General features: G+C 51.9%; 7 protein-coding genes and 1 non-coding gene across 8 annotated transcripts in view; 6 read left to right on the plus strand and 2 right to left on the minus strand.

The window, feature by feature from the left end:
* Window positions 1-1,878, minus strand: part of BO97DRAFT_473365 (uncharacterized protein) — a gene marked incomplete at its 3' end in the record, with an annotated part of 3,171 nt that extends 1,293 nt beyond the window's left edge. Inside the window, exons 1-4 of the mRNA XM_025700228.1 lie at window positions 1,776-1,878; window positions 1,571-1,721; window positions 140-1,523; window positions 9-110 (exon numbers count right to left, since the gene is read on the minus strand). Of these exons, the coding sequence (XP_025547010.1) occupies window positions 9-110; window positions 140-1,523; window positions 1,571-1,721; window positions 1,776-1,866 (1,728 nt within the window). The 5' untranslated portion in view covers window positions 1,867-1,878. The remainder of the gene's footprint in view (window positions 1-8; window positions 111-139; window positions 1,524-1,570; window positions 1,722-1,775) is intronic.
* An 836-nt stretch (window positions 1,879-2,714) lies between these two features.
* BO97DRAFT_438055 (uncharacterized protein) lies at window positions 2,715-7,035 on the minus strand (the record flags this gene model as incomplete). The annotated part of the gene is made up of 6 exons (XM_025697891.1): window positions 2,715-2,885; window positions 2,945-3,134; window positions 3,171-3,327; window positions 3,373-3,641; window positions 3,680-3,874; window positions 6,977-7,035. 6 exons carry the CDS (start codon window positions 7,033-7,035, stop codon window positions 2,715-2,717), a joined length of 1,041 nt encoding a protein of 346 aa, XP_025547011.1.
* BO97DRAFT_t253 lies at window positions 5,281-5,379 on the plus strand. Its single transcript has one exon. It is a non-coding gene; the product is annotated as a tRNA-Gln (tRNA).
* Window positions 7,036-10,468: 3,433 nt separating the features above from the next.
* BO97DRAFT_231854 (uncharacterized protein) lies at window positions 10,469-11,366 on the plus strand. Its single transcript, XM_025690730.1, has one exon. The coding sequence runs from the start codon at window positions 10,648-10,650 to the stop codon at window positions 11,260-11,262; it is 615 nt and encodes a 204-aa protein (XP_025547012.1). The 5' UTR covers window positions 10,469-10,647; the 3' UTR covers window positions 11,263-11,366.
* Window positions 11,367-11,895: 529 nt separating this feature from the next.
* Window positions 11,896-14,759, plus strand: BO97DRAFT_462422 (cytochrome P450; the record flags this gene model as incomplete). Its single annotated transcript, XM_025699415.1, has 5 exons — window positions 11,896-12,271; window positions 13,225-13,384; window positions 13,443-13,854; window positions 14,014-14,462; window positions 14,588-14,759. Exons 1-5 carry the CDS (start codon window positions 12,199-12,201, stop codon window positions 14,757-14,759), a joined length of 1,266 nt encoding a protein of 421 aa, XP_025547013.1. The 5' UTR covers window positions 11,896-12,198.
* A 43-nt stretch (window positions 14,760-14,802) lies between these two features.
* On the plus strand, window positions 14,803-16,241 carry BO97DRAFT_462426 (S-adenosyl-L-methionine-dependent methyltransferase; the record flags this gene model as incomplete). Its single annotated transcript, XM_025699416.1, has 3 exons — window positions 14,803-15,269; window positions 15,315-15,467; window positions 15,524-16,241. Exons 1-3 carry the CDS (start codon window positions 15,067-15,069, stop codon window positions 16,239-16,241), a joined length of 1,074 nt encoding a protein of 357 aa, XP_025547014.1. The 5' UTR covers window positions 14,803-15,066.
* An 888-nt stretch (window positions 16,242-17,129) lies between these two features.
* BO97DRAFT_462433 (flavin-containing monooxygenase) lies at window positions 17,130-18,907 on the plus strand (the record flags this gene model as incomplete). The annotated part of the gene is made up of 4 exons (XM_025699417.1): window positions 17,130-17,566; window positions 17,611-18,456; window positions 18,487-18,508; window positions 18,545-18,907. 4 exons carry the CDS (start codon window positions 17,130-17,132, stop codon window positions 18,905-18,907), a joined length of 1,668 nt encoding a protein of 555 aa, XP_025547015.1.
* Window positions 18,908-21,333: 2,426 nt separating this feature from the next.
* BO97DRAFT_462434 (Zn(II)2Cys6 transcription factor domain-containing protein) lies at window positions 21,334-23,034 on the plus strand (the record flags this gene model as incomplete). Its single annotated transcript, XM_025699418.1, has 3 exons — window positions 21,334-21,982; window positions 22,051-22,579; window positions 22,614-23,034. The coding sequence occupies exons 1-3, from the start codon at window positions 21,418-21,420 to the stop codon at window positions 23,032-23,034; spliced, it is 1,515 nt and encodes a 504-aa protein (XP_025547016.1). The 5' UTR covers window positions 21,334-21,417.
* Window positions 23,035-25,840: the final 2,806 nt, after the last annotated feature.

Below are 25,840 nucleotides of genomic sequence, written 5' to 3' on the forward strand. Positions count from 1 at the left end.
TCCATGACCTGCACCTCGAGCTGCTCCGCCTCATCCCATCGGCCTTGATTCCAATACGTCGATGCCAGGTTGGCTATACTTGTCAGCGTGTCAGAATGGTCACTGCCAAGCTTTATTTGCTTGTTTCCATGACCTGCACCTCGAGCTGCTCCGCCTCCTCCCATCGGCCCTCTCGTGAGTATGTTTCTGCCAACATCGCAGCACTTGCAAGGGCTTCTTCAGCCTGGACACCTAGCAATTTCTGTCTCTGCTTGTGCGACTTCGATGCCATGTCCCTCGCATCTGCCATATTACCGCTTTCTGACGCATACCATGCCCCTTGATAAAGTAGTGTGGCCCATCTTAATAGAGACTCTCGTGATTTTGGCCGTTGAGACATCGCAGCACGGACATGAGGAAAGAGCGAGCGGCATTTTCCCCAGTTTTCATATTCACCTGTAGGAAACTCGTCGGATAGATTACGTATAAATCTTTCCCTCCATCGTTCTATTTCTCCATAAGACTTCAGCCATGCGCGCGTAGTCAGTTGCACTAGCCGATGCATAGTAAAGGAAGTGCCACTCTCGCCAATCGAGATGAATGAGTAATTCCTTAGGGTTGTGACATCATCTTCAAAGTCCGGACCTCCGCCGTATTCAGAATCAGAGGTCTCCCCGTCACTAGAGTCGTTGGAGATTTCTGTCCTTGCCGTGCGGATGGTTGATGGCTGGCAGCGGATAAGGTCCTCCGGTATCCCTTGACGATCGAAAAAGCTCATAAGTGAAAGTAATTCTGCTGCAGAGGGCTTTTCGCGGCGAATATAATCGAATGATATTCGCCAGGTCATGAAAATTGAGTTCTTTGCTTCCCAATCCCGATCAAGGTGGCCAACCTCTTTTTTGAGCAGGTTTGTCGCTTCGCGGTCACTCTTTCGGAAGTCTCTCAGGTATTGTGGTACCAAATAGCGATTTCCTCGTTCTCGAATATAGCTAGCCGCCTGGACTATCGCAAGCGGCATACACTCGAGCTCTTCCACTAACTGCTGATTCTCCTGGCTTTCCCCAGATTGAGTAAGCGTCTTTTGAAGAAGCTCTAGCGCCTCAGATCTTTCCATCGGGTTCACTTGAATAAGATCCGTATGCTTGACCATCTTGAGCGCAACCTCTCTGCTCCGACTCGTGATAATCACAAATCCGTTCCTGCTTCTGGGAACGTATTCTAGGAGAGGCTTCGTCGAGGCGTTTGATGGCTCCTTTGTTAAAACTCCCTTCTCTGCCGTGGGAAGTGAACAAAGGAACTTATCATCATCCGCATTGTCAAGGATACAGATCCATTTCCCTTTCTTCTCATCCCGTAGCCAGTTCTCAACCAGTCTGAATATGTTGGCTTTCGGATCCTGACGACCGAGTATCTTAAGCTGGTCTGCGATCTCCCGGAAACTTTGCTCGAACCGGACCTCATCGCTCGCGTGCACCCAGAAGACCCACGTTGCGGCTGACTCGGATCGGACCTGATACGAGTACTCGATAGCAAGCTGCGATTTTCTTCGAGTTGTGAGCACCAAGCCAAGCCCTATTCGCTCAACACTTACCCGACACCGCCGAGGCCCACTAGAGCTATTCTCGACCCTGGAACCGAGCTTTTCTCCCGTATCTGACGGAGCAGTGCGTCACGACGGATGAAATCACGATTGCGCGCGAATTGGACCGTTGATAAAGGGCTCGGTGGAGTCTCCGGTCGCTCTGAGGGGGGTCGGCTATTAGTCAGGTGGCCTTGATCGTGGTCGGGTTTCTTACCCGGGGGCAGATGGAATTCAGCGTGAATGGAGCCAGTGTTATCTCCAACTTGGAGCCCATGATTGTTGCCACGGAATGATATTGATGCCATGCTGGATTCAAGTGCCTTGCGTGTGGCTTATGGCAAGGGCCTCTGTTGGACTTCCATGAGCTGAAAGACGGGGCGGGGTCCTCAGCCGCTTATCACGTGACTCTACCCGCTGAGGACGGAACTGCTTTGGCGTGGGGTGGGGACTGCCGTTCCGAGACCCAGAGATAGCAGATCCGGCGAGGCCCACATTAAATAGCCAAATCTTTCCAGGGAAGAACACGCTTTGGTCTCATCACTTGAGCAGAATACTGCTTCTCTAGAGGTTTCAAAGAGCACCTTATGCAAAATACCAGACTTCATTTGCTGGACATTGTGGGCAGTTGGTGATGGCGTCGCCCAAAAGCGTAGATTTCAAGCCAAATTATTCATAAGAATCTGATTCTAGTCGCGAACGAAAGAACTGGGTGCGAACGAATGACGTGAAATGGCGGATGAAAGCCCCGGGCCTTCGTCGAGAGCTGCTGAAAAGAGGGGTAAGAGGAGGAGAGTGAGGCCCTATCATTGGCTTGTTCGCACTTATGCAAGCTCCGTGTTATGCAATTTGTAGAAGCAAGCTTTATCCTCCGAATGTACATAAAGCATCAGTCATCAGTAGAAATACGTTTAATCCTTGATAAGTTCATAATAGTTACTGGAATATAGAAATAAAGTCCTATCAGCATGTGTTATCTTGATGTGAACAGACCGTACCCCGCACTACAGCATTTATATCTCCACCTCCAGACCGTGGTTCATTCTGAACGTCCCTCACATTCTTCAACCGTGTGTAATGTCATTGACAAAACGTCGCGCAATGCCCACTAGGACTCTGTTTAGAAAATCCAACGAAAAACCCTGGGTCCTGTTCGCTAGACTTGCTCGAGGTCATATCCATTACTGATTGCCAGAGCACGTGCTTCTCGAAAATTGGCCTTGAGATTTTCGTCGACTACGTTCGATTCTTGCCATTCACAATAAACTCTCACGGCTGTGTCCCGAGGGCCACGTATCTTCAGCTTTTCCTTCGCTGGTGGTTGAATCTGGGTCGTGATAGGCGTGTTAGCTAGCATAGAGTTTGAGAAGGCTGAGTGGGTAGAACATTGATGTTAATGGGATATCCAGTCGAAGTGTTCACAGACAAACCCTTCTGAACGCGACTTCGACTTCTCTGTTGCTCTTCTGCATAGAGCTGTTCACGAATCCCGTCAGGAATATCATCATGGGTTTCCAGGGTGCAATGCTCGTCTCGGACGTATTTGACCAGATCAATCAAACGATGGGTCTTAAGGCTGTGATGCTTCTTGCCTATAGGATCTTGCCAGTACTATTTGCCCAGGTCGCACGGTTTTCCAGGGCAACGCATCAGTCTATAGACGTGGCCCCAAGCTTGAACTTGCCCCAAAGTGCTTTCAGCATTGATCTGAGCATCACGGTCAGCAAGAATTTTCCTGGTCACAGATCTGGTTCCCCTCTTGTCGTTGCCTGATGCGGTCGAATATTCATCATTCACATAGTTGAATTAGATACTTAAGTTGAGTTTCTTGTCTATACGGAACAAGTTGCTCCATTTTGCGATCTGCTGCTCAACAGCCGACCATTTAATGCTAGTCTTCTCGAACCATTTATTGAGGTCACGTTGGGGGCGATCATTTACTGACACCACCACTGCTGTATCTTCTGACCTGACACGCCTGCTACGCTGAGTCTTCGTTTTGACTCGACTCTCAAGCTTCTGCCTCAAAACCTTGACCCAATAAGCACTAGGAGCTAAAACCAAGTCTGGTTCGGTTCGGTATCTTTTGCTACTACTCGGTTGTTTACGGTGACCTTCCACTCGACTGAGTAGTGGAGGTACATAGGTGAGTCTGCATCGTAGTGTCTCCGCTCCTCCCAATCGGACAGTTGGACGAACTTGAGCTGATCGGACTGCGGTTGATGCACGGGAGAGGAAGGACTGTATATAGATGAGGCAGGAGAACGGCCGAAGTCACCAGGAGTAGGGGTATACTGCGGGGTTGCTTCCCAGTAGCTAAAAGATTGAGAGGGATGCGTGCTTCAACTACTGCAGGGAGTGCCCATAGCTCCCTGAAGGAGGAATATTACTGGTGCCACCATGGTGTTGTTAGTACCGCGGAATAACTGTACGTGGGTAGCCAATACTTCTCCGTGACGTGACAGGGCTACCATGGGCGGTTGCAGCCACCAGAGTACGATATCACGCTCACTGTTGACCGACAAGTCGGTTGATTATCAGCAAGCTATTGGCTGCTCGGAGACAGGCCGAATAGGGTGGGAGTTGGTTGAGAAGTTGATTCAGGAACCTTCAAGCGTCTGGAAGCTGCCTGTCTCAGAGCGCCTGCGTGGTTTGTATAGTTTGCATAATAGAGCATTCCAAAAGCCCTGTATCACTATCATGGACATTCATGAAACAAATACATCAGGCGACTGTAATGGCCGTACGCCCGAAAGATATGATACAGGCATAGGTATACATAGCCCATATATGGCTTAGCGCTTCTTGACACTTAGGGCTCGAGAATAATTTTGAAGAGTATACTTCGGAGACTGAAAGCGAATTTGTCTGTAACTACTGCACATACGGTGCGAAGTGCCAGGTGGTTGAACTTGTGTGAACTGTGAAGCGATCCAGCCCCGGTTAGGTGGAGCTGATCCACGCGTTTTAGTACGGTAAGATATTGTTTGTCAGATAAAGGAACATGGCATGACTCTTGCAAGGCAATGTGGCAGCAGAGACCAGAAAAATACTTGGCTGGCACAGCAATTAAACACTCTATGCAGCAGCCATCGCAGGGACACGGAAGGGCAGGGTTTTGTCTGCAATACCTGGGGTCGAGGCTAAGCATTAATAGAACCATAGGTGTCAAGAAACCGCGGGCGTTGAGAGCCGTGGAACGCAACCACAATTGTGGACCGAGGGTTCTCAGGCTGACCTGGTACTTCCCCAGACTGTAAACATGTCATCTAATATAACCCTGCTCCCTGCCCAGTCCTGGTAGCCGCACAATTCCGCTTCGTTTGGCAACTGGTAAACATGTACGTCCGAAGTCGATCCTCGGTGTAGTGAATGGGCTGATCACACGCAAGTCACGGTAGTGGCGCTCCGAAACGGCTACTTTTCCCCATCATGTCGCCTGCTGGCAGAGGCCGATCGACAGCGGCAGCACAGACGTTGTCAAAGAGGTTGGCTGTGTTATCTCGGCATACAATGTCAAGGGAGAAAATCAGCTAAATGTGCGAAGAGGGCCCAAGCCCCCTGAAAATTGGTTGCGATTGCAGGTTGGCAACACCGTGTTACATTTTCCGTGGCGACGCTGCCAAGACCAATTCCAACTAGCGGTTCCTAAAGACCCTGTTTAGATGATCCTGTCTCAAGGTGTGATGTGTTGGTAAAGCGGATGGGAGCAACGGTCCTCTGGTTGTGTAGTGTAGTGGTTATCACTTTGGATTTTGACCTCGCCTGCAAATGCGCCAGGAAATATTCCAATAACCCCGGTTCGAACCCGGGCACGACCTTCTATTTTTGGACTCGATTTCCTACTACCCATGGCCCAACGCCCAGCCGCATCAGCCTGGCATCTTCTGCATCGTCCTGGCGCACTTCAACACGCTCGCCAGCGACCGTTACACCTTGTGGTATAATACCCTTGGTTGCGTGTTGTGCCCGTTGATCGGCTTTTTGAACTATGAGGAGTACGACTCTATGGGCCTTAACCGTCATTTCGGTATAAGCTGAGTTCCAGATCCGTACAAACAGCATTCTTGTTCGTGTGCCCGCTGAAGTTTGAGCGTAGTGTCAATCCAGTAATCTTTCCAATAACATCCATCTCTAAAAATCACGGCAGTGGCCAAGCTCAAGAGCATGACACAAGTCGCACTCCCAAGTCTCGTTTTAGGCAAGTTGCTTTGAACGATCTGTCTCGTGAAGAAATCTCATCCCCATATCTCTGATCACAGCTGATCCCCATGAGGCACAGCTGTCAATGCTTTGTTTGGTCGAGCGATTTTCCTGCGGAGTGCTCAATTGTCGTTTTCCTTGTGGCACTTTCCTTGGTTTTTTGCTTGATTTGAAGGGGACTTTTGAAATTCTACTTACCATCGTCTTTCTTCTTTTTCGGCTTTCACATGCCAGAGATTTTCAAAAATGGCCTGAACTCTATTCCATTGCAGATGACTGTGACTACGAAGCTCATTCCAAAGATCTGAATAATGACCTATCTAACAACTGCTACGAAAAAACCGTATGTTAAGGTGCAAACTTGGCGGAACCCGAACCAACAATATATCATGCTATAAAGAATGTTGCAGTACCATGATCTTCAGTTCGACGTTCTGTTGACACACAGAATTAGAGCACCCGCGAGAATAGCATCGCCTAGTCTTCGAGGAAAAGTATGAAGTGGGCATGCATCAAGGAGCCAGTTAAATCTCACTTGATGACGCTGTATCCAGCCCGAGGGTTGGGAGCTTCAGCACCAGAGTCTGTTTCATTCAAATGCATGTGTTGGTTGATTCCACTTTCACCGTCTCGCTCCCTGAAGCTCTTCTCCTTGGAGCGGGTTGAACCGACCTGCACACTGTGGAAATTCTTCAATGGTCCTAATGAACGGACTACTGAGTTGAATGTCTCTAAAATGGCTATGATTCTTGCCGCTCAGCGAATCGACGATCGGCGGGAGAGATGCCACTCCAAGGTAGGTCTAGGACTAGAATGGAAGGTTTCTGGAAACCTTCATACTGGTCGGTTGTATGCTCGGTGCGTCGCGGGGACTTTATCTGACAGGCGGTTGTCGATTGACCGAGGGGTGGATCCTTCGGCGCATTTGTAGGGCAGGCCTGCCATCTGCTGTGAACAACCCGCCGAAGTACGTTCTACACCGTAACTTATACTCAGATACTGATAACTTGAGGTGCTAAAGGAAACTGGTTATAACGTGATCGCTGCCATGGGAGTGTGTATGAGTGCTCGGAGAGCCTCCTGCGATCACAATCTATCGCCATGTATCTTCTCGTCCTGTTTGGGGCGCTTGCGTCCATCCTTCTGTCGATCTTCTAATCCGGAACAACCAGTCTTGACTCTTTAGTCTCCAACTGGCAAGTTCCAGTAGGTGACAGCCTCAGCTGGCTAGGAACATCCACGGCAACGCTCCCATCCGCCTCAGTGCCCGTCATCTGGAACGAATTCGGCTACTTGTTCAACATCACCGTGGGCACGCCACCTCAAAACCTCACTGTCCTGAGCGACTGGGCCTGGGCCGCTCTCTTTGTTCGTAGCGCCCGATGTGAGGGTCGATATGATCCGGCGCACTGCGTCGCATCGGGACAGTCTTAGTACGACGAGCGCGCCTCAATCACCTACAGCAACAACACCGCTCTCCGCCGTCAGAAATGGGATACCAGTCTCTAATCCCCCGACTTCACCGTCAACTACGTTACCGACACCGTCCGCATCAATGATGACACTATCTGCGCCTCAGCAGACACCACTTTCCAAGTCTCCGACTTCCCATTCCCGGTGCTCTACGTCCCCGTCGTTCCATTCGGCGGTACTTTCGGTCTGGCCCCCGTCGTCCCCGGCCTTAACGAAACGTATCACCCAGTCCACTACCAAGCCTGGAAGCGGGGCCAAATCAGCCCGCAGGTTGGATTCAACGCTTGCTCAAAGCTATCCTCGAAAACGCCCTGCCTTAGCGGAGACGCCAAGTTCGTCTTCGGCGGTACCGGCACCACGCTCTACCACGAAGACAAGGTAGTATGGTAACCGATCGTGACGCCGACCTGGCTCGGCGACGAGATGTTCCTGCCCATCAAGCCCTCGGTCTGGAACTTCTGGGCAGCGCCTTGGACGGGCGGATGAATTGCCTCCGCCTCATCCAACGGAACGAGGTGGTCGCCGAACTACGCCGTGCCATTCCCACCCTCCGCGCTCAACAAGGATCACCTCGACGAAGACGACATCGATCACAAGTATCGCGGCACAACGCGCCATGAGGACGCAAGCGACGAGCTAATCACCCAGCTCGCCGTGCTGGATGACGGCTCCGAGGGCCTGGGTGTCCCCGTCAGCGCGAACGAGTACGCCGAACTAATCCGTCTCACGGGCGGGCGCAAAGCGGACCCGGAGACGGTGCAGGCCATTGCGCGCCAGTGGACGTCGACTCCCACGGGTATCGTGACACAGGACTGGTATCTGGTCGATTGTGCTGCCGCCCCTGGCTTTCCGTCCTTGATGTATGAGCTGGATCGCCGGGCTAATTATACGGTAGGACTTGATGAGTATGTGCAGGAAATCTACGAGACGGGCGGGTGTTACCTAAACGCGCATGTTTGGAAGCATAGTTGCACGGAGTCGGGCGATACAACGTTGATTTCTATGGGCGATGGGATTGTGAAGGGGCTGTATATGATTTTGGACTTTGAGAAGTTGGCGTTCGGTTTGGCGCCATTGAAGAATGTATAGAATCCTAGGTCGAGGGAGCCTAGCCTTGTGAGGACAGCATTCGAAAGACTTCACTACAGTTCATAGGAAAACGATGTGATGACGATGTTCATTTGAGAAGGTCAGCAACTGCGTATAGCGTAGAAGCGAGTGAATTTTTACGGCCTAGCATTTCATCCCTATTTTGTTTCGGGTCGTCCCTACATTCACGGTCTGGCACAGGCAGCTGAACAGGCATTTCCCTCCGATGGGGCATAAATACCCCTTACTTACCCACGAAGCTGAAGAGTCCCCGGGACGAGAGCACCGCTCATCGTATGTGCTACTTTGTCTTTTGGTGATCCTTGTCCTCTCAACGCCTTTTCTGTCGATAAATGTAAACTTATCCTTCGAAGAACTATAATGTCCCCTTCTACTGTTGTAACGCTAGGTGCTGCAAACACCTCAGCAACCAACATCGTAGAAACAATCGAAGACCTGGTCGCGGCCGTGTCAGTTCAATTTCGAACCACGTGAAGCAAGCTTTGAAAGGCATTGCAGACAAAGCCGAAAAGTCCTCGCATGCTGCACACGCCTTACACAGCTTCCAAGACCACAAAGCCAAAGGAACGCTACCTCCAGCGATCAAGGCTATTCGTCCGCCCGTCATCCAATGCTCCGAGCTCTTTCGAAAGAGCACCCAGGGTGTCACTGCCCTTAAACCATTCGAATCGCAAGTTACGACACTCCGGCAAACCCTGCTCGACTCCGCGATTGAACTCAAGCAGGCTGAGGTCAAATACTATTGGGAAACATGCCTCGAAAAAGACGTCGGCGGAGCCATCGTTCAGAAAGCCATCAACGATGCCTACGCACAAATCCTCACATTGACAGGAGGAGAGGTCAACACTCTCAATACCTTCATCAACGAGGAAAAAGGAAAGCTCGACGGACTCGCTCAGTGGTACGCTTCTAGGGCCGTGTCCATCGGTCAATCCCGACACCAAACTTCACTTCTCCAGAAGGTGAAGAAACTCACCGTCAAGGAACAGACGGATGTTTCTATGCTCGACGTCCACCAACAGTCTCTACAAAAAGCTGTTGAAGCTGCCCTAAAAAAAAAAAAAAAGAGGATGAGGCACGCGCTCGTGCCCGTAAACGGCAGAGCAATGCCCAACAGCGCCGGTCGCAAAAGAGAGCAAGGAACAATAGTAACAGTGAGACAAACGTCCCTGATCTATTGAATCCTACTGATCACTCTCATAGGTTCCTCGATCAAAAATTCCCGGAATCGTCCGAGAAATCCTCCGACACGCCCAGCAGGCGGCAGCGGAAGAGGGATTCAGAAGAAAACGAAGTGATTCAACTTCTGGAGGACACAAATCCCAGGTTCAGGGTAAAGGATGCGTTTTCCTACCCCAATTCTTTTCTTTCCGCATCTACAAATGCGAGAATTTCCTTTATCCTGTTGCAGTCTCTGTTTCCGTTCAAGCTCACACACAGCCACACCTGGTGCTGCGAGCCGTTTGGAAGGACTACGTTTTGCGAAATAAACACCCACCTAACGATTGACTGATCTCCTGGTGCATCGAATACCTCCATCCAGTTGTGATGGCTGACGCGCATAGTCTCGTCAACTTCTCAAGAGCTTACGAAAATGAGACAATAATGAGACCAAAGAAAGGCTGAGGGAGGTGTCGATCACGGATTGCCTCTGTGAGCGATGAGATAGCTGCTGTGCGACAGAGGGCATCAGATTCAGGCCACCTCCGGCAGGTCATTAACAAGTAATTCTGGACTAACCAGTAAATTGCCATCCGACCAAGACCAAATCAGATGAAAATTCATCTCCAAACCATCGTTACCTATCACATGTGGTTGGGAGGTCAATCGGTGACATTCGACTTTAAGCTCTTTCACCATTTTATTTCCAGAGAGCTTCCAAGCGCCACTCGGGTGAATGCGATTCCTGCAGTGTTTATATTCATGAAATGCGACAGCTACATCAGGCACTATGTCATACAGCGGGCTACTACCAAGTGGTGCTCTTTCTCTTATGTCTGTATGGTTGATTATACTTTTGCTTTTTGTGAGTTCGAAGCGGAAGGGAAACCGCCGAAATCCATCCGCCTCAACCTGAGTAGCGAGCAACTGGCCGAGTGGCAGTGACTCGGCGATGTCCGTTCGCGCTGGCCTGGGCTATGCCAGTGACCCTAAAAATTTTCACGGTGGCTATCTGCATGATCCAAAGTACAATCCGATACCATCTTGACATCCGACCCATGCCCCAATAGAGATACCGTGCAACATTCAACATCGTTCGGTATTCTAGCCCATTTTTCTTTCGTTAATTTCCTTGCAGCTTCATGACCACCAACCACAATATGGCCATGCCTGAACCTATGACCATCTCGGGTAACGCTTCATCGGCCCCTGAGCTATGGCAGATGCTAGGGAGTCGAGACAAATCCGCAAAGACCACCACACCTCATGTTCAAATCAGTGACGCTGATCAAATGAAGAGTATCCTCAACATTGAGTCAACCGATGTAATCCAGATGACTCGAAAGCATTTGCAGGTGGAAGAAAATACCTGCAACCGAAACCTCGACGACGATAGCCAGTCATCCAGTGCATACCACTCAACATCCGCCTCAACACCACAAAGTCTGTCTCCGAATCTGAGCGTAGTGCAGACAGAGGAAGATGGCATACCAGACATCCACCTCGTATTCGAAGCCGTGGAGCGAGCGTCATTCGCACAGGAGAGAATTCGGTTCTTGCATGAGTACCTGACCGATCCCACGACGTTCAATGTCACCATGTCATATGCTGTGGAAGGCCCCTTGCAGCCCACTGAGCTTGCTGCAGCCTTTAGAGCTATGTCGAACAGACATGAATCGTTACGGACGGCCTTTTTCCTTGACACCAAAGACGGGGACCCACAACTGTTTCAGGGTGTGCTACCCGAAACACATTGATATCAGCATCCATACCACTGATGATGCTCATGTTGTCAATGAAGTGTACGCTTCGATCAAGGAACATGTCTACGATCTCACCCGAGGCCAAACAATGAAGGTGGCCATCTTATCACTTACGCCAACAACGCAATTCCTAATCCTAGGCTTCCAACACATCGCCTTGAGTGGCTTCAGCGCGCAGATCTTCATCAAGGACCTGCAGCTGATCTATTCTACGAGACGATTCCTGCCACCTGCGCCTCGGTATCGAGACTATACGATTCTCCAACGTCAGTTCGTCGCCCAGGATGCGTACCGAGAGAGTTTGGAGTTATGGAAGACCAAGCTCGCCAACATCCCCCCACCGATCTCTTTGTTTGCCTTCGCTCGCGTCTCGTCACGAAAGCCACTGAACAGCTACCGAGTTCACAACGTACAGCGAGAAGTTGGGGTACAACTGGCATCGAAGATCAAAGAGGTAGCTCACAAAGTAGGCGGAACCACCTCGTTGCTTCTCTACCTCACTGCGCTACGCGAACTGGTTTTTCGATTACTGGGTCAACAACGACGAGACATTTGCCTCGGGATATCAGACGCGGGACGCGAGGATAAAGAAGCCCTGCAAAGTTGTGGGAATGTTTGTCAACATGATTCCTCTACACTTCCGGGCCTCTCGGTCCGGCCAATCTTTCCGGGATCTGTTGTCTACAACCACAAGGCAAGTCCGCACAGTTAACACACTCAGCGGTGCCGTACCAGGTACTTCTGGATGAGTTGTCGGTGAAACGCTCCCCACCGGAGAACCCTCTGTTTCCGATCTTGCTGAATTACAAGATGGGGTCAACCGACTCCGCGACGTTAGCAGATTGCAAAGCACAGAGTCTGCAGATGAATGACGTACTTAGGGAAGGGGAGGAAACAATATCGCCATTGTGTTTCCCGACGTAGATATCAATGCCACAGCCGCCCAGATCACCGACGGACTCTGGTTCAATGCAGGACAAATCTGCTTCAACGCGCGACGGCTGTACATCCATGCCTCAATCTACGATGAGTTTGTGCGCGCGCTGGCAGCGATGACGGATGCGATTGCGGCGGACCTGGCGACCAATGTTGGGCCAATGCAGAATCAGAGCAGTTTGAGAAGATCCAGACGGCGCTGCGACAGTGTAAGGAACAAGGATATCGCTTTGTGGGCGAGAATAGCAAAGGTACAGATTCTACTAGCGAAGGAGGACAGTTTGTCCGTCCAGCGATTCTGGATAACTCCCCTGATGATGCGGAGATCCTTCGGGAGGAACATTTTGGTGAGCGAGCGATCTCTCTATGCATGATCTCATTGAGAATGGTATCGATGCTTTTCTTAATGCAGGGCCTATTATCTCCTGCAAGCTTTTTACCACAGCGGAAGAGGCAATCTGCGTGGCCAACGAGACCACCAGCGGACTCAGTGCTATTATCTGGACGGCGGATGTGGCGTTGGCTGAGGTCTCGTCTCAGCTTGACGTCGGGAATGTGTTCATAAGTGGCCCTCCCAAGTCAAATGCATACGTTGCGTTTTGGGGTCGCAAGCAAACTGTGCTTGGGATCGAGTATGGGCTTGAAGGATTGCTGGTCTTCTGCCAGTTCAAGTCGGTACACGTATACAGGCAGAAGTGACGTAGAGACTGGATCAGAGCATACAAACCGAACCCATAATACGGTAGCGATATTGTATCTGCGCAAGAGGTTCTGTGAACCAGTCATGCCACTAGAGTCAGTTTTGGCCTGAATGCTGCTGGTGAGTTTAAGGCGCATCGGCGACTTTCTTATGAACGATCGCCGGCAGCCTCAGCGAAAGAGCTCAAGTAGAGAACCATTAAATAGCCTTAGCTTCCACCACAAAAGCGTGTCCAGCTGTACGCCAGTACTTACTCCATTCCTGCAAGATGACACCGAGTCAGATCGACATCACCGGGCTCCTCAAGCCTTACATCTCAGGCACAAATATCATTTGGACACTGCTGCTTGTCGGCTATGTCATTCCCAAGATTTTTCTGTACATTCAGCGCCTGTTCTCTCCGATTTTGCGCATACCAGGACCATGGGTGCACAAGCTCACTTTTTTACCATTGAAGGTGGCGATTGCCAAAGGTGAAAGGTAAGGGGTGTTTTCCCCCATCGAACGCGACCGTACTAAGATTGGATGCCGATAATAGTCACTACTTCACCGTCAACCTCCACAAGCAGTATGGCCCCATCGTCGCTCTATCTCCAACCATGATCTCGGTCGCAGACGCTGGCGAGATCAAGCGCATCAATCAAATTGAGGACTGGCCCAGATCTGAGGCTGTGTACGGCAACTTTCGACAGGATCCCCAGCGACCAACTCTCCTCGCCTTCACGGACAAGAAAGCCTATAGCCAGCGCCAGCGTCTCGTCTCGTCCATGTTCGGCTTACGTTATGTTCGCAGCATGCAGCCTCTCATGCTGAACTGCATTTCGGTACTGATGGAGGAGCTCGAGACACGGCGTCGCAGCGGCACCGCGACGGTCGACATGCAGCATATGATTCAGTCCCTGGCAGCAGACATCATCGGCGTAACCACGTTCGGCCAGACATTTGACCTGGTGAAGAACGGATCGCACCCGCTACAAAGGATCGCACCCGCTACAAGACCGACTGAAGCAGGCTCTTAAAATGCAAGGCATCCTAACATTCATGCCCTGGATCTCGAAGACCCTATTCATCCCAAAGCGGGACCCTACGTCTTCTGATTCACGGCCGAGACTGTGACGAAGCGACGGGCGTTGATCGCCAACTGCAAGGAACCTCCGCGCGAGGATCTTTTGCAGAAGATGGTCGAGGCAGCCGACCAGGACAATCACCCCGGGTCGACTTTCCGATCTTCAGATGTGCAGGACGAAGTCGTGGTGCTCTTAATTGCGGGCAGCGAGGCGACGGCGAACGCGGAGCTCTTCACTCTGATCAATTTGCTCCGCAATATGCAAAAGCTTGCCACTCTTTACGAGGAAATAGACCGGCGGTACCCAAAGGGCGACGACCGGCAGACGGACTGCGACTACAGTATGCCTGGCATGACCTACTTGCAGGCTTGTATCGACGAGACCATGCGTCTGGTGCCTGGCCAAGCGACTGGCAGCCCGCGCGAGTCCCTCAAGGACGAGACGCTTCTCGGATACAGTGTTCCTAAAGGCACTACGGTGTTTCCCACCACGTAGGAGCTTCACCTGGACGAAAATATCTGGTTGAACGCGACAGAGTTTATTCCCGAGCGCTGGCTAGACATCTACGATAAGGGAGAGGTGAATAGTATGCCCTACTATCCGTATTCGCGGGAAGTCGTGTCTGCATTGGGAAGCACTTCGCCGCGCAAGAGATGCATCTGTCGCTGATGTCGCTGCTGCGTAAGTTCCGATTCAAGTATATCCCAGGGCAGGATGAGTCGACGGTATTTCGCATTGCGCAGCAAATGAGAGGGTCACGGTACATGATGAAGGTTAGTCTGAGGTGATGTGTACATATTATTCGGCTTGGGTAGATGATAGCTGTAGATCTGTGCGGTATGGCCTATGAACTTTCTGTTGTTTTCACCTTCTCTTCCCTGAATAGCGAATGCATAATCTTCCTCTCAATCTCGTTGCGAACCCCCGAATATCGCGAGCGGACTGCCGCGTAACTCGCCGATGTATACTACGTTCCGACTCTGGGGGAGACGACTGTGGCATGTTTCAGTCACACATATATGAGAGACTACGTCCCTCCCCAAAGAGCATCAACTATCAAAGCAAGTCTCTGATAGAACCCGATACTTCTAAACCATGGCCCCAGCAAAGACCGTCTCCGCCAACGATGTGCCCATGCATGGCAATGGGTTCTACAGCCCCAACTCGGCGCTGCAGCGCTCTGCCATGCTCAGCGCCTTGCCGCTGCTTGCGTTTGCCGCAGCAGGCGCAGCGCAAGCCGGCCAAAGCCAGCGACCATTCACTGCGCTCGAGTTTGGGTCTGCCCACGGCAACAACTCGTAAGCCAGCCCTGAAACCATTCCATAATACCTCTAACCCAATAGCAACAACAGCCATCAGCCATTCGCCACGATTCTCGAATCCCACCAATTACCCACCAACCGAGAGATCCAACTGATCTTCAACGACCGCCCCGCCAATGATTCCCACGCCCTCTCGACCAACCTCTCGACCATGACCTGGCCCGCAGCCGCGGGGTCCCAGATCTTCACCTCGATGACCCGAAATCCTTCTACGAGCCGGTCGTGCCCAGCAACACAGTGGACGTCGCCTTCTCCCTTTTGGCCCTGCACCACCTCGACCGCGTCACCCCAGTGCCCCGCGAGGGCCCCATCCCAACGCACGAGGTCCTGCAAGCGGAACTCCGCGCGCAAGCTTACGCCGATCTGCTTGCCTTCCTCAAGCACCGGGCGCGTGAGATTGTCCCAGGTGGTGGCCTGGTTCTCTCATTAGTAAGGCAGGAGCTCGGCCCCAACGGCGAGGAGATGGTTAACTACGCGGCGCCCGTCAATGCGTGCCGGTCGGTGTGGATCGAGATGCTGCAGCAGGGAGTGTTGAATCCGGCTGTTGCTAACGTGTTCGAAGTGCTGGCGTATAACCGGACGATGGCGGATGTGCAGCGCACGCTGGCCGAGTCAGCTGTTGGAGAGAAATGGACGGTCGAGGAGGTGTTCGAGAGGTGCGTGCTGCATCCGGCGATGGAGGAGGTGAGGATTCGCAAGAACAAATCGCCTGAGGAGGACGAGGCGCATACGACTTGGTATGCGAAGACGGTCGTGGACTGGCTTATGGCTGTTGTGGCGGGGTATTTTGTCAAGGCGTTGAAGGATGGCATGGGCATTGAGGAGCCCAAGGTCGTTGATGCGCTGTTAAAGGAGTGGGTGGACCGGACCACCGTCAAGTTCTTGGAGAGCCATCGCGATGAGGAGGTCCCTTGTTGGTTCGTTTATGCGCGGTTGAACAGGAAGTAAGAGGTTTGGTTTTGTGTTGGGGTTGTTGTGCGTTGTTGGGATGAACTTTGTATCTCAGCTCTACGCAATTGATTTGGTCACGAAATTTGCACAATCGTTACAGCTTGACCAGCACTTGTCTTGGGGTTGACGATGGCTGTAGAACTCGCACATCTTAGGATATACAAGTGAAAAGATAATCGTCATACGCTTTGTATGCGTTTACATGGATCGCATTCTGATTTTACGCCCAAGCATACCTCATGGAAGTCAACTATGTATGCAATAATAAACTTGATGTCGTTTGCCGACGTGGACGCAACTACTCCTGATCTATACTATAGCCAGATTAATCATCAGACGCAGATTTTCGAAGCAAGAGAACCACATGATAGGTTTTCTCAACGTTTAATGCGATACAGCTTATCGGTTCTCCTCAGGGCCAAGGAAACAATCCGGCTCAGCCTCATTCGACCAAGTGGAGCATGGGCAGCCCTCTCCACTACCACAAGGTACTCATATATCAGACAATTCTCTTTTCTCGGCGGGGATTTAGCGCAGATCCAAGCCACCGAGCCTCGACAGGGATCTGAAGTTGGTTCGGTGCGGTCGGCGAGATTCCGCGACGAGGGTCGGGGAGATAGTTAGGGTATCCGAAGCCGCCGGAGTCCCTCTCCAAACCACTTGAGCCTGCAACACCAGCTCACCATTGTGTATCTTAATGTTGGAGACGCATTCATGGTCTGACGAGCCTTACTCGCCGAACCCGACCGTCTTTCAGAACTTGGATGCAGTCAATTTTGCGACCGTCGAAATGCTATATCGCGATCGAACTGCCATGGGCATTGACATTCTGTACAGTCGACTCTTACTATCCCTCCAACTATCTTACACATCATCTCAGTCATCATGAAGCGTGAGCTCAAGGAATTCTCCCACCCCCATGGCTCGACTGGGATTTATGAAGACATTCAAACCGATGTCCTCATCGTCGGCGCCGGATTCAGCGGTATCTACATGCTGAATGAGATGCGCAAAGTGGGTCGCAAGACCGTCATCTACGAGGCTGGCTCCGATCTAGGCGGCACCTGGCGCTTCAACTGCTATCCTGGAGCTCGCGTTGACTCCCAGGTCCCCTTGTACCAGTTCTCCATCCCCGAGACGCGAAAGGACTGGACATGGACCACCAACTACCCCGACTACAAGGTGCTCCGCGCTTACTTCGACCACGTTGACAAGGTCCTGCAAGTGAAGAAGGACGTTGCTTTCGGCAGTGTGGTTGTCGATGTTCAGTTCAATGAGGAGCAGGGACGCTGGGTAATAAAGACTGAGGACGGTCGCACCGCGTATGCATAAGTACTTCATTGCCGCTGCTGGTGTTTCTTCCAAGGTATACCCCGGAATGGGAGGGCATCGAGAACTTCAAGGGTCCTATCCACCACACTTCCTTCTGGCCCGAAGAAGACGTCGACGTGCGCGGTAAGCGTGCTGCTATCATTGGAACGGGCGCTTCAGGTGTCCAAGTTATTCAGGCCTGGGGCCTTGTCGCTGGTTCCCTCAAGGTCTTTCTGCGCTCGCCCAACTACTCCATCCCCATGCGCCGTAAGGAGCTCACAAAGGAGGAGCAAGATCAGCTGAAGACCATCTATCCCCAGCTGTTTGACCTCCGCGAAAAGACGTTAACCGGGGCTCTGGTGGACTTCTGTGAGAGAAACGCCCTGGAGGACGACGAGACCGAACGTGAAGCCTTCTACGAGCAACGGTACCAGAGCGGAGGCTTCGACTTCTCCACGGCCAACTACAAGGACACGATGCCCCACCCGCTTGCCAACCGCTATCTGCACGACTTCTGGGCCAAGAAGACGCGCGCTCGTATCAACGATCCCAGAGCCAAGGACCCGCTGGCTCCGCTTGAGTCGCCGTACTTCTTCGGCGGCAAGCGCTCCTCGCTCGAGACCGACTTCTACGAGCAATTCAACCGCGACACAGTCGAACTGGTCGACGCCAAGAGCAACCCGATCGTGGGCTTCACCGAAAACGGGATCAAGCTGCAGGACGGGACGGTCCACGAGCTGGACGTGGTGTGCCTGGCGACCGGGTTCGACACGACGACGGGCAGCATGATTGACCTCGGAGTGTGCGGCATCCACGACACGACGCCGCAGGAGGACTGGAAGAACGCGGCCGAGACTTATCTGGGCCTGTTGTTGTCGGGCTACCCCAACATGTTTCACCTGTAGGGGACGCACGCGCCCACGCTGTTCAGTCAGGCGGTGGTCACGATCGAGGTGCAAGGCTGGTGGATCGCCGACGCGATCAAGTAGATCGAGCGCCAGAACATCCGCTCGATCAACCCCTCGCACGAGGCTGCCCACGCCTGGAAGCTGCAGATCAAGACCTTCCAGACGGCCAGCTTCTTTCCCACCGTCTCCTTCACCTACATGGGCGGCTCCATCCCCGGCAAGCCCTTTGAGCTGGTCTTCTACCCCGCCGGTATACCCATGTACGCCCGTCAGATCCGCGATGCCTTGCCGGGTTTCCCCGGATTCAACATCGTCAAGAATGACGGCGAGGAGACGGAGAACCCTGCTCCAGGGGATCTGGAGGCGACGACGAATATCTTTGAGCGGTTGTTCGGTATGCCTCCGTCCTCTGCCAAGGAGGACCTCGCGAAACAGGAGAACTAGTTCGTAGCAAGTTGATGATGGGTTTCTGGATTGCTTGGCACGTTTTTCATAGTTATTTTCGATAATGATTACCAATGTTTTTTTTACCCATCGTGCCATTCATATTGTAGTTTGCTTCAAAACATAGTAAAATTCCCTTTGCAAACAAAGCCTTTTTCTTTCTAGTAGTTTGCCTGACTCAGTAAGCAGCCCACAGAGACTGAACACAGCATGTGTCTGACTCTATAGTTGGTCTATATCACGCTCATGTATACCTCGTAATACGCTCCCTCATTGCCAAGGATCCATAAATGTCCCAGAAGCGTATTCTACTCAGCTGGATATATTTATCTACGGGCCCCGCGTATTGTGTCAGTGGTAGCAATGTTGTTGGACTTGCGAGATATCGCTGATAGCTCAATTGATAAAACAAGTCAGCAACAGGGCAAGCAACGTCCATACGTGGCTAGTTGGCTGACGGACTGCAGCATTGAAACTCAAACGCCCTCGTACGCAGACCAGGGCAGGGAATAAGCCCCTTTCCGATACTTCGACGATCATCCCGCCAGTAGCCAATAGAGATGCAGCATAGAGATTCTTCAAGAACCTTGTACTACAACATTGAAATGAAAGCGACCCCCTACCAAATCCGCCAGACCGAAACCCATGTGTCCTCCGGAGCCTCCCCGGGGGAAGAAACCGGCCCCAAGTCTACCGGCGGGAGAAACTATCATGCAATGTCTGCAATATCAGAACTTAATCAATCGCTGGTCCGACCTAATCTGATGACAGCGCTATCCCCGTAAATAGTCACTAACTAAATGGGCCCGGAGCCGGTTTCGAGGGGTCGATATCCGACTCGGACGAGATTGCCAAGGGTGGCTAGCCGGACCTAGGCGTCCCGTCAGATCAAGTGAAGAATGTCAGCGCATTCGTATCAGAACTCAAATCCGCAGCGATAATCTGCTGCTGCTGTGCTAGCCTGGGTTTGGTCTGGGCTGAGCCTCCCCTCTCCAGGCGCACCATCAGCGAGTCGCATGATCGTTAGACGAGGCTGATCGTCGGGACTGCGCGCGCTGGCTCGAGAAACTGCCATTCCTTCAGATCCTTCATAATGTGACGAGCCCAAGGCAACTCCCGTAGGATTCTTCTCCGCCGGGGAATACGAGAAACGCTGTTTATTGTCAGGGAGAATCTCCACTGTCTGGTGGGGTCATGTGATCTCTAAGCTTCCCCGGTTGCTTGATATATCACGGGGCCAAAATTATCTCTCAATGGGCATTGAAACGATTAGCTTACCCGGAAAGATGGCATCGATGAGCGCTTTGGAGATATAGACGCGATCCTTAAGGGCTGGACTGGATAGGCTGGCAATGCGCCTGTCGGACCCTATTTGACCTCCGAACGCCCGCCGAGAACCTCGACCCACTTGGAGTCTTCAAGCAGTTGGCCAACGTGGGGGCGGAGTTTTCGAGACAACTGCAACCTAACAGATACATAGCATGATAGTATTAGCCCTAAGGTTATAGCATGCTTGACTCGTTGGGGTCCGTCCCAGACTCGTCTCCCTCCTTGTTCCCCTCCTCCTCCACGCGAACAGTCCCGGTTATCCGGTCCCACTGTCTCCTCAATATGTCTCCAATGACCACCGATAACGATGCCATTGCTCCTGGGGCCATTGTACTCGACGAAGTATGAAATCTGCAGCCCCTACATCAGCACATGGCTTGGTGCAGCACATGGCAACCCTGCGCACTTCGCCAGTCCTTCCAGATCAACATGCCAGTCGAAGGATTTTCCCTTCCTTGTCATTCATCACTCGGCAACAGGCTAGTGCCGACTTTTCCTGTCTAGACTTGCACCGATAACGACTTTGACCTCCCCATAGCATCTTCGCGATGAGGAGCTGTAAGAATCATACAGAACAATCCCTGTCATATTACAAGATTGGCCTGACAGAGCTCGTTGGTTACACGGTCATACACCGCCCACCTCCTGTTTCGCATGAAGATTAGGTCAGGTCGTATGTGTCAGGAGGTCCACGGCTCTGCAGAGTGGAGTCCTGCTCTTAGACCCAGCATCAGATCATGTGGGCCGAGCCAATCACTTCCAGCCGTTTACGCTAAGAATGATTGCAAATTCTATCTCCCAATGCAGAGCTTCATATGCGTCGCAACAGCAGCGGCAGCTTGGACGTCTGAGCCATCTGTGCCCACAGTTAAGTGGCGGCAGTTAATCTTACCAGGGATGAGCTATTTTTACCAACAGCCTCGTCGCATCAGGCATACTGCAGGATCGATGGGCCTGTTCGTCTGATGGCCGGCGTGATCCATCATAATCAGGAACACCTCTTCCATCTAGTTCCAGATCATGCAAACCGAAGAGTGTTGCATGTGGAGACATGCTGCAGGATTGCGATGCCTGCGCAGCCACGAGTTGTTAGCCGCAAAAGTGCAGCAGGCTACAGTCTGCCTCGCTTGCTGAACTGTACATAGATAAAAGCACCGATCCAGCCCGTAGGGTTGGTTCCGATGCGGCATATACCTCTCTCTTGTGTTCTTCCTCATATCACCACCGCGACCACTCACATCATGTCACCGACCGTCGCTTCAACTGCTCCAACGCAGTCCCAACCTCACCCTTTCCCCCAAAGCAAAGCTCCCCTCACCCGCCAGGCATGCAACCGTTGCCATGCCTCCAAACTGAAATGCCTTCGCCCGCCTGGTGTAACCACGAGTAAAACCTGCATCCGTTGCATCAAGGCGGATACGGAGTGCGTCTATGACCCGCCGCAGCGGCTTGGTCGGCCTCGACAGAAAAGCCGACCTCAACCCGAGACAGTCCCCCGCATTGAAGCTCGAGAACCCGAGGTCACCGAATCACGGTCTCGGCATGGAACGACGATCGGGTCTCGCTGGGATCGAGAGAGCCTCCCACCATCAGCAAGTCCATACACCACGGCGAAGAGCCCAGAGAATCGAAGTGTCCTGTTGACCGGGCTGGAGTACACCTCGTCGCACTTCCCCGAGCCCCTGGGCGAACGAACCAGTGAGCTCCTGGATGCATTTCAGTCGGACCCCATGCAGCTAGATGTTGGTGAGACTACAACAGCAACATTTCCCATGTACGTAACACACGGCTGACGGATTGCTGCGTGAACATAGATTCATACTGGGGAGAGACCGGCGCGGCAATGGCCTCCTCCGAACCCGCTCCATACTCAGACCTTCTCGCCGGTCCAATTGACCTCGACTTCACCGTTCCTGATACAGCAGCAGCCATCGATTGTTCGAGGATCTCAAAGTGTCCGATCGATCCATCTTTGGCCCCGTCAGACACGGAGTGCACCACCAATGACTATGTGCTCGACCTCGTTCAGCTGCAGGCGAGCGTCAACCAAAACAACCGAGAGCTTGCTGCGATGATCCGAAAGGCCCAGTCGACCATGGAGGTCTCCGAGGACCGATCAGGGCACAGCTTGCCTATTCCAGATTCACAGTTCAAGACCCATCTGCAGCGGAATCTGAAGGCATCCGAGCAATCGTTGGATGTGCTACACCGCATCAATCCACACTTCGCGCCTGCGCTACGCGAGTCTCGGCCGCCTTCCCGGCCGTGCGGCTTGGACCTCAGCCTCGACCGACTCTACGCCAACTGCGTCAATCAAGATCATTCTTTTGGCGTCAGTGGAGGGTACGAACTGGGGATGCGCGCGACGACACCCCAGAAGTATCTGCCGCAGACCCGCAACACAGCATTCTTGCCTTCCTCGTGCTGACGATCTATCTCCGGCTCCTGCACAACTTCGACGCCTTGATCTCCATCCTGCAAGACCGTTACGGTGCTCAGCCAGTCTCGACACACGACATCCGTCGCACCCAGCCTTCAGCCACCAGAAAGATCTTCCCACGGCTGACGCGAGTTCCAACCCCTTGCTCGACGTCTCCCTCGGATCATTCTCCGTCTCCTCCTCGTCCGCACGCTCACTACAAGCCATGCTCAACGTGCAAATGATCAACACGGTTCTCACTACGATCAAATCATCGACCCAGCGCATGTTGCTGGGCCCCGACTACCTTCGCCTTCCTCTTCGTCTGCCTCATCCACCACCTCCTCTTCATCCTCCAGAGTCCCCTACATCCCTCTAACCGGAGGGCCTCCCCACCACCACCCAGGCTCCATGTTCTTCCACCACGCACACGCACACTCCCACTCCCATTCCCACCTCCACTCCTCCGACCGCGACCTCTCCCAGCCCGAACCCCGCAGCTACCACACCTACAGCCACACATAGCACCCGCTTCCCCCATCCCGACACCACAGCTACCCCGCCCCAGAATCCATTATCCTGCCATCGTCAGTCCTAAGTACCACAACAGGTACAACGCCCCCACCGTTTGCCTCGGGTGTAGGCCATGTGGTGCGTCGGGCCCTGGCCGAGGTACAGGACCTCGAGTTGAGTCTTCGGAACCGGGCGCGGGCGATCCAGCAGTGGAGTGAGGAGGGGTTCTAGGAGATCACCTGGGTGTTCTGAATCGCCTCCTGTGCAGATTTTACTTTCTGTGATTGGGTGTGGCTATAGGTTTTGTTCTAGCGGGTTCGGATGGGTTTGTAATAGACAAAAGGGATGTGACTTTTAACATATATTTTCGGAATAGAGACATCGCCTCAGGGTTATATATATCTCGTTACTTTCTATTGTAACTACCATCTTCTGGATTTTTTTTGGATGATACGTAGTGCGTATATGCGGTTAAAGGTGTTGTTCTGTGGGCGAAAGGAAAGCGGCGTGGCGTAGGGCTTTGCGGTGATGGCGCTGGCGGAAGCTCATGCTGCCAGGTCAAACTCTATAATCCTGGGCTAGAATGTAGCATATCTCGCATTGTGAGGTAACTTTAGTCATATAGCATCGGATTCGTGTCGCTGAGGTTCATTCTGGGAGGATAAGTACTCTTTACGAGCATCTGCGATGAGTGCATCGGAGACAGCACAGATTGAGTTGCATGCATCTGGCAGTCTGATTTGAGATTCAAAGCGTCATCAGCACTGATGGAGCAGGGGTCGATGAATCATGCTACAACTTCATAATCTGGAGTGTAGGCGATTAACTGAAAGCGGAACAGTGTTCTAGTTTCTCAGGGGGAAGTGCTTCCCCGTGCGCGAAACCATAGCTCCAACACTGCCAAGCATGTTTAGTGTTATCAGGGCCTTGCTTGCTTGCCTTATACCGGAACAGCTATACTAGAATTCAGATAACTGCTAGTACTATAACTTATTACAGTTTATACTTCTACCTGCATCAAATCTGTATTGTCATGGTGCACTATATCATATATATGAACCACTATCCTTAGTTTGGTATAACTTGTCCAACGATTTGCCTTCTGCATTAAATCGTCTTCGGTAGATATGCTTCACTGCAAGGGCACAGTTCTTTCATGTGGACGATAATAAGGTACTGAGAATTCTGACTGTAGCTAGTATGAGTCTGTTGAGTTGCCGATGGCAGTTACAATGACATCACTACGCTGGCCGACGCCGAGAGTAACAACATCGGTTGTGTAAGCGTAGACGGGGACAAAATCGTTGGTAATCACGGTCATATTATGGCCGTCGATAGTGAACTTCTGATTGGCGTTAGACCCAGTGTTCATTAGCCGAAAGCGATGGGTTTCCCGGATTTGAAATTGAAGCGGGCCAAACTGGACTCGACACTGCAGATAGTGGAGCTGCTGTTGCAATTTCAGGCGCCACGGCCATTAATAAGGTTGTTGTCGGCATTGAGAGAGACGGGAGAAATAGAGAAGATCTTCTCTCAGACCTCGAAGCAGCTCAAGTGGCTGTAGTCCGAAAAAATAAGAGGACCCAGGTCATTATCATAGGTGGCTTCGGGTTGAACAGGGCCGTGAGTAATCATTGGTCCATATGCCCCATCAGTATATTGGGCACTGTTTGGGAATGAGACCAGCTGGTGCCGTATTGGTCGGCTTGGAAGGTATAAGTGAAGCTTCTTCCAGGGGCAATTGGGCACTGGGTGACTCCTGGAACACCATCTTCCCGAGGAGACTTGGCCTGAGTCAATCCCTGCCAATGAAGAGTCATGCCGTCTGCTGTATTAGTAGTAATCATATTATTCACTGTCACCGAGATCATGTCTCCCCAGTTAGCTTCGATCAACGGACCAGGAAACTGACCCTTGATGAAAATGCCGCTCTTCCTATAGCCATCCGGCTCGATGATGTCCCGAGTGATGGTGAAGTTGTCGCTGCATGAGGGTTACCATTGCACCAAGGTTAGAGTGAAGGAGAAGGAAGGATCGAGAGCGAATATAATTGGACACCCTGGACGGTGTGGAAGATGTCTCCAATCTTGAAGGAACAGAAGGAACCGAAGGAACCGAGAGTGGATTTGATTTTGAAAGAGAAAGGATGATGGACGATTTTGTTTCATTGTTCGGGAGCAATTTGCTTTATATAGCTTCAAGTTCAGCACGCATTGCACACACATCGATGTCTATCTAGATACACTCCATTCCTAGGTCGCCTGCAAAAGGAGACACAACACTATCTCCCCAGATAACCCCATCCCTGTACGAGAAAAAAACTCGTCAAGGGACGTTCACACCGGTCATCGTATGAGAACGATACTCCATCACTTACGCTGTTCGTACACCTGGGACGTCCACCGCATCTCCTCACCTGTATTCGTGCGCCTCTTTCCTACTGTTCCGAAGATGGAGTTTAGCAGTACGGTTCTATCGTCAATGCATAAGGAAAATGCCATCAAGCCTTGCCTAGCCTCGATAGATTGTTGCAATCAATGAATGGATTGCTTAATTCAATTGGAGGGAAATCTTCGGCGAGTCATGTTCTGCCATCCGTGACCGCCCTCCGAACAGGCCACGACGTCATTTTCTCTCCTCGTTGCCTTGTCCAGTCCAGTCCAATGCTCGAT

This window comes from Aspergillus homomorphus (assembly GCF_003184865.1).
Source record: "Aspergillus homomorphus CBS 101889 unplaced genomic scaffold BO97scaffold_57, whole genome shotgun sequence".
NCBI lineage: Eukaryota > Fungi > Ascomycota > Eurotiomycetes > Eurotiales > Aspergillaceae > Aspergillus > Aspergillus homomorphus.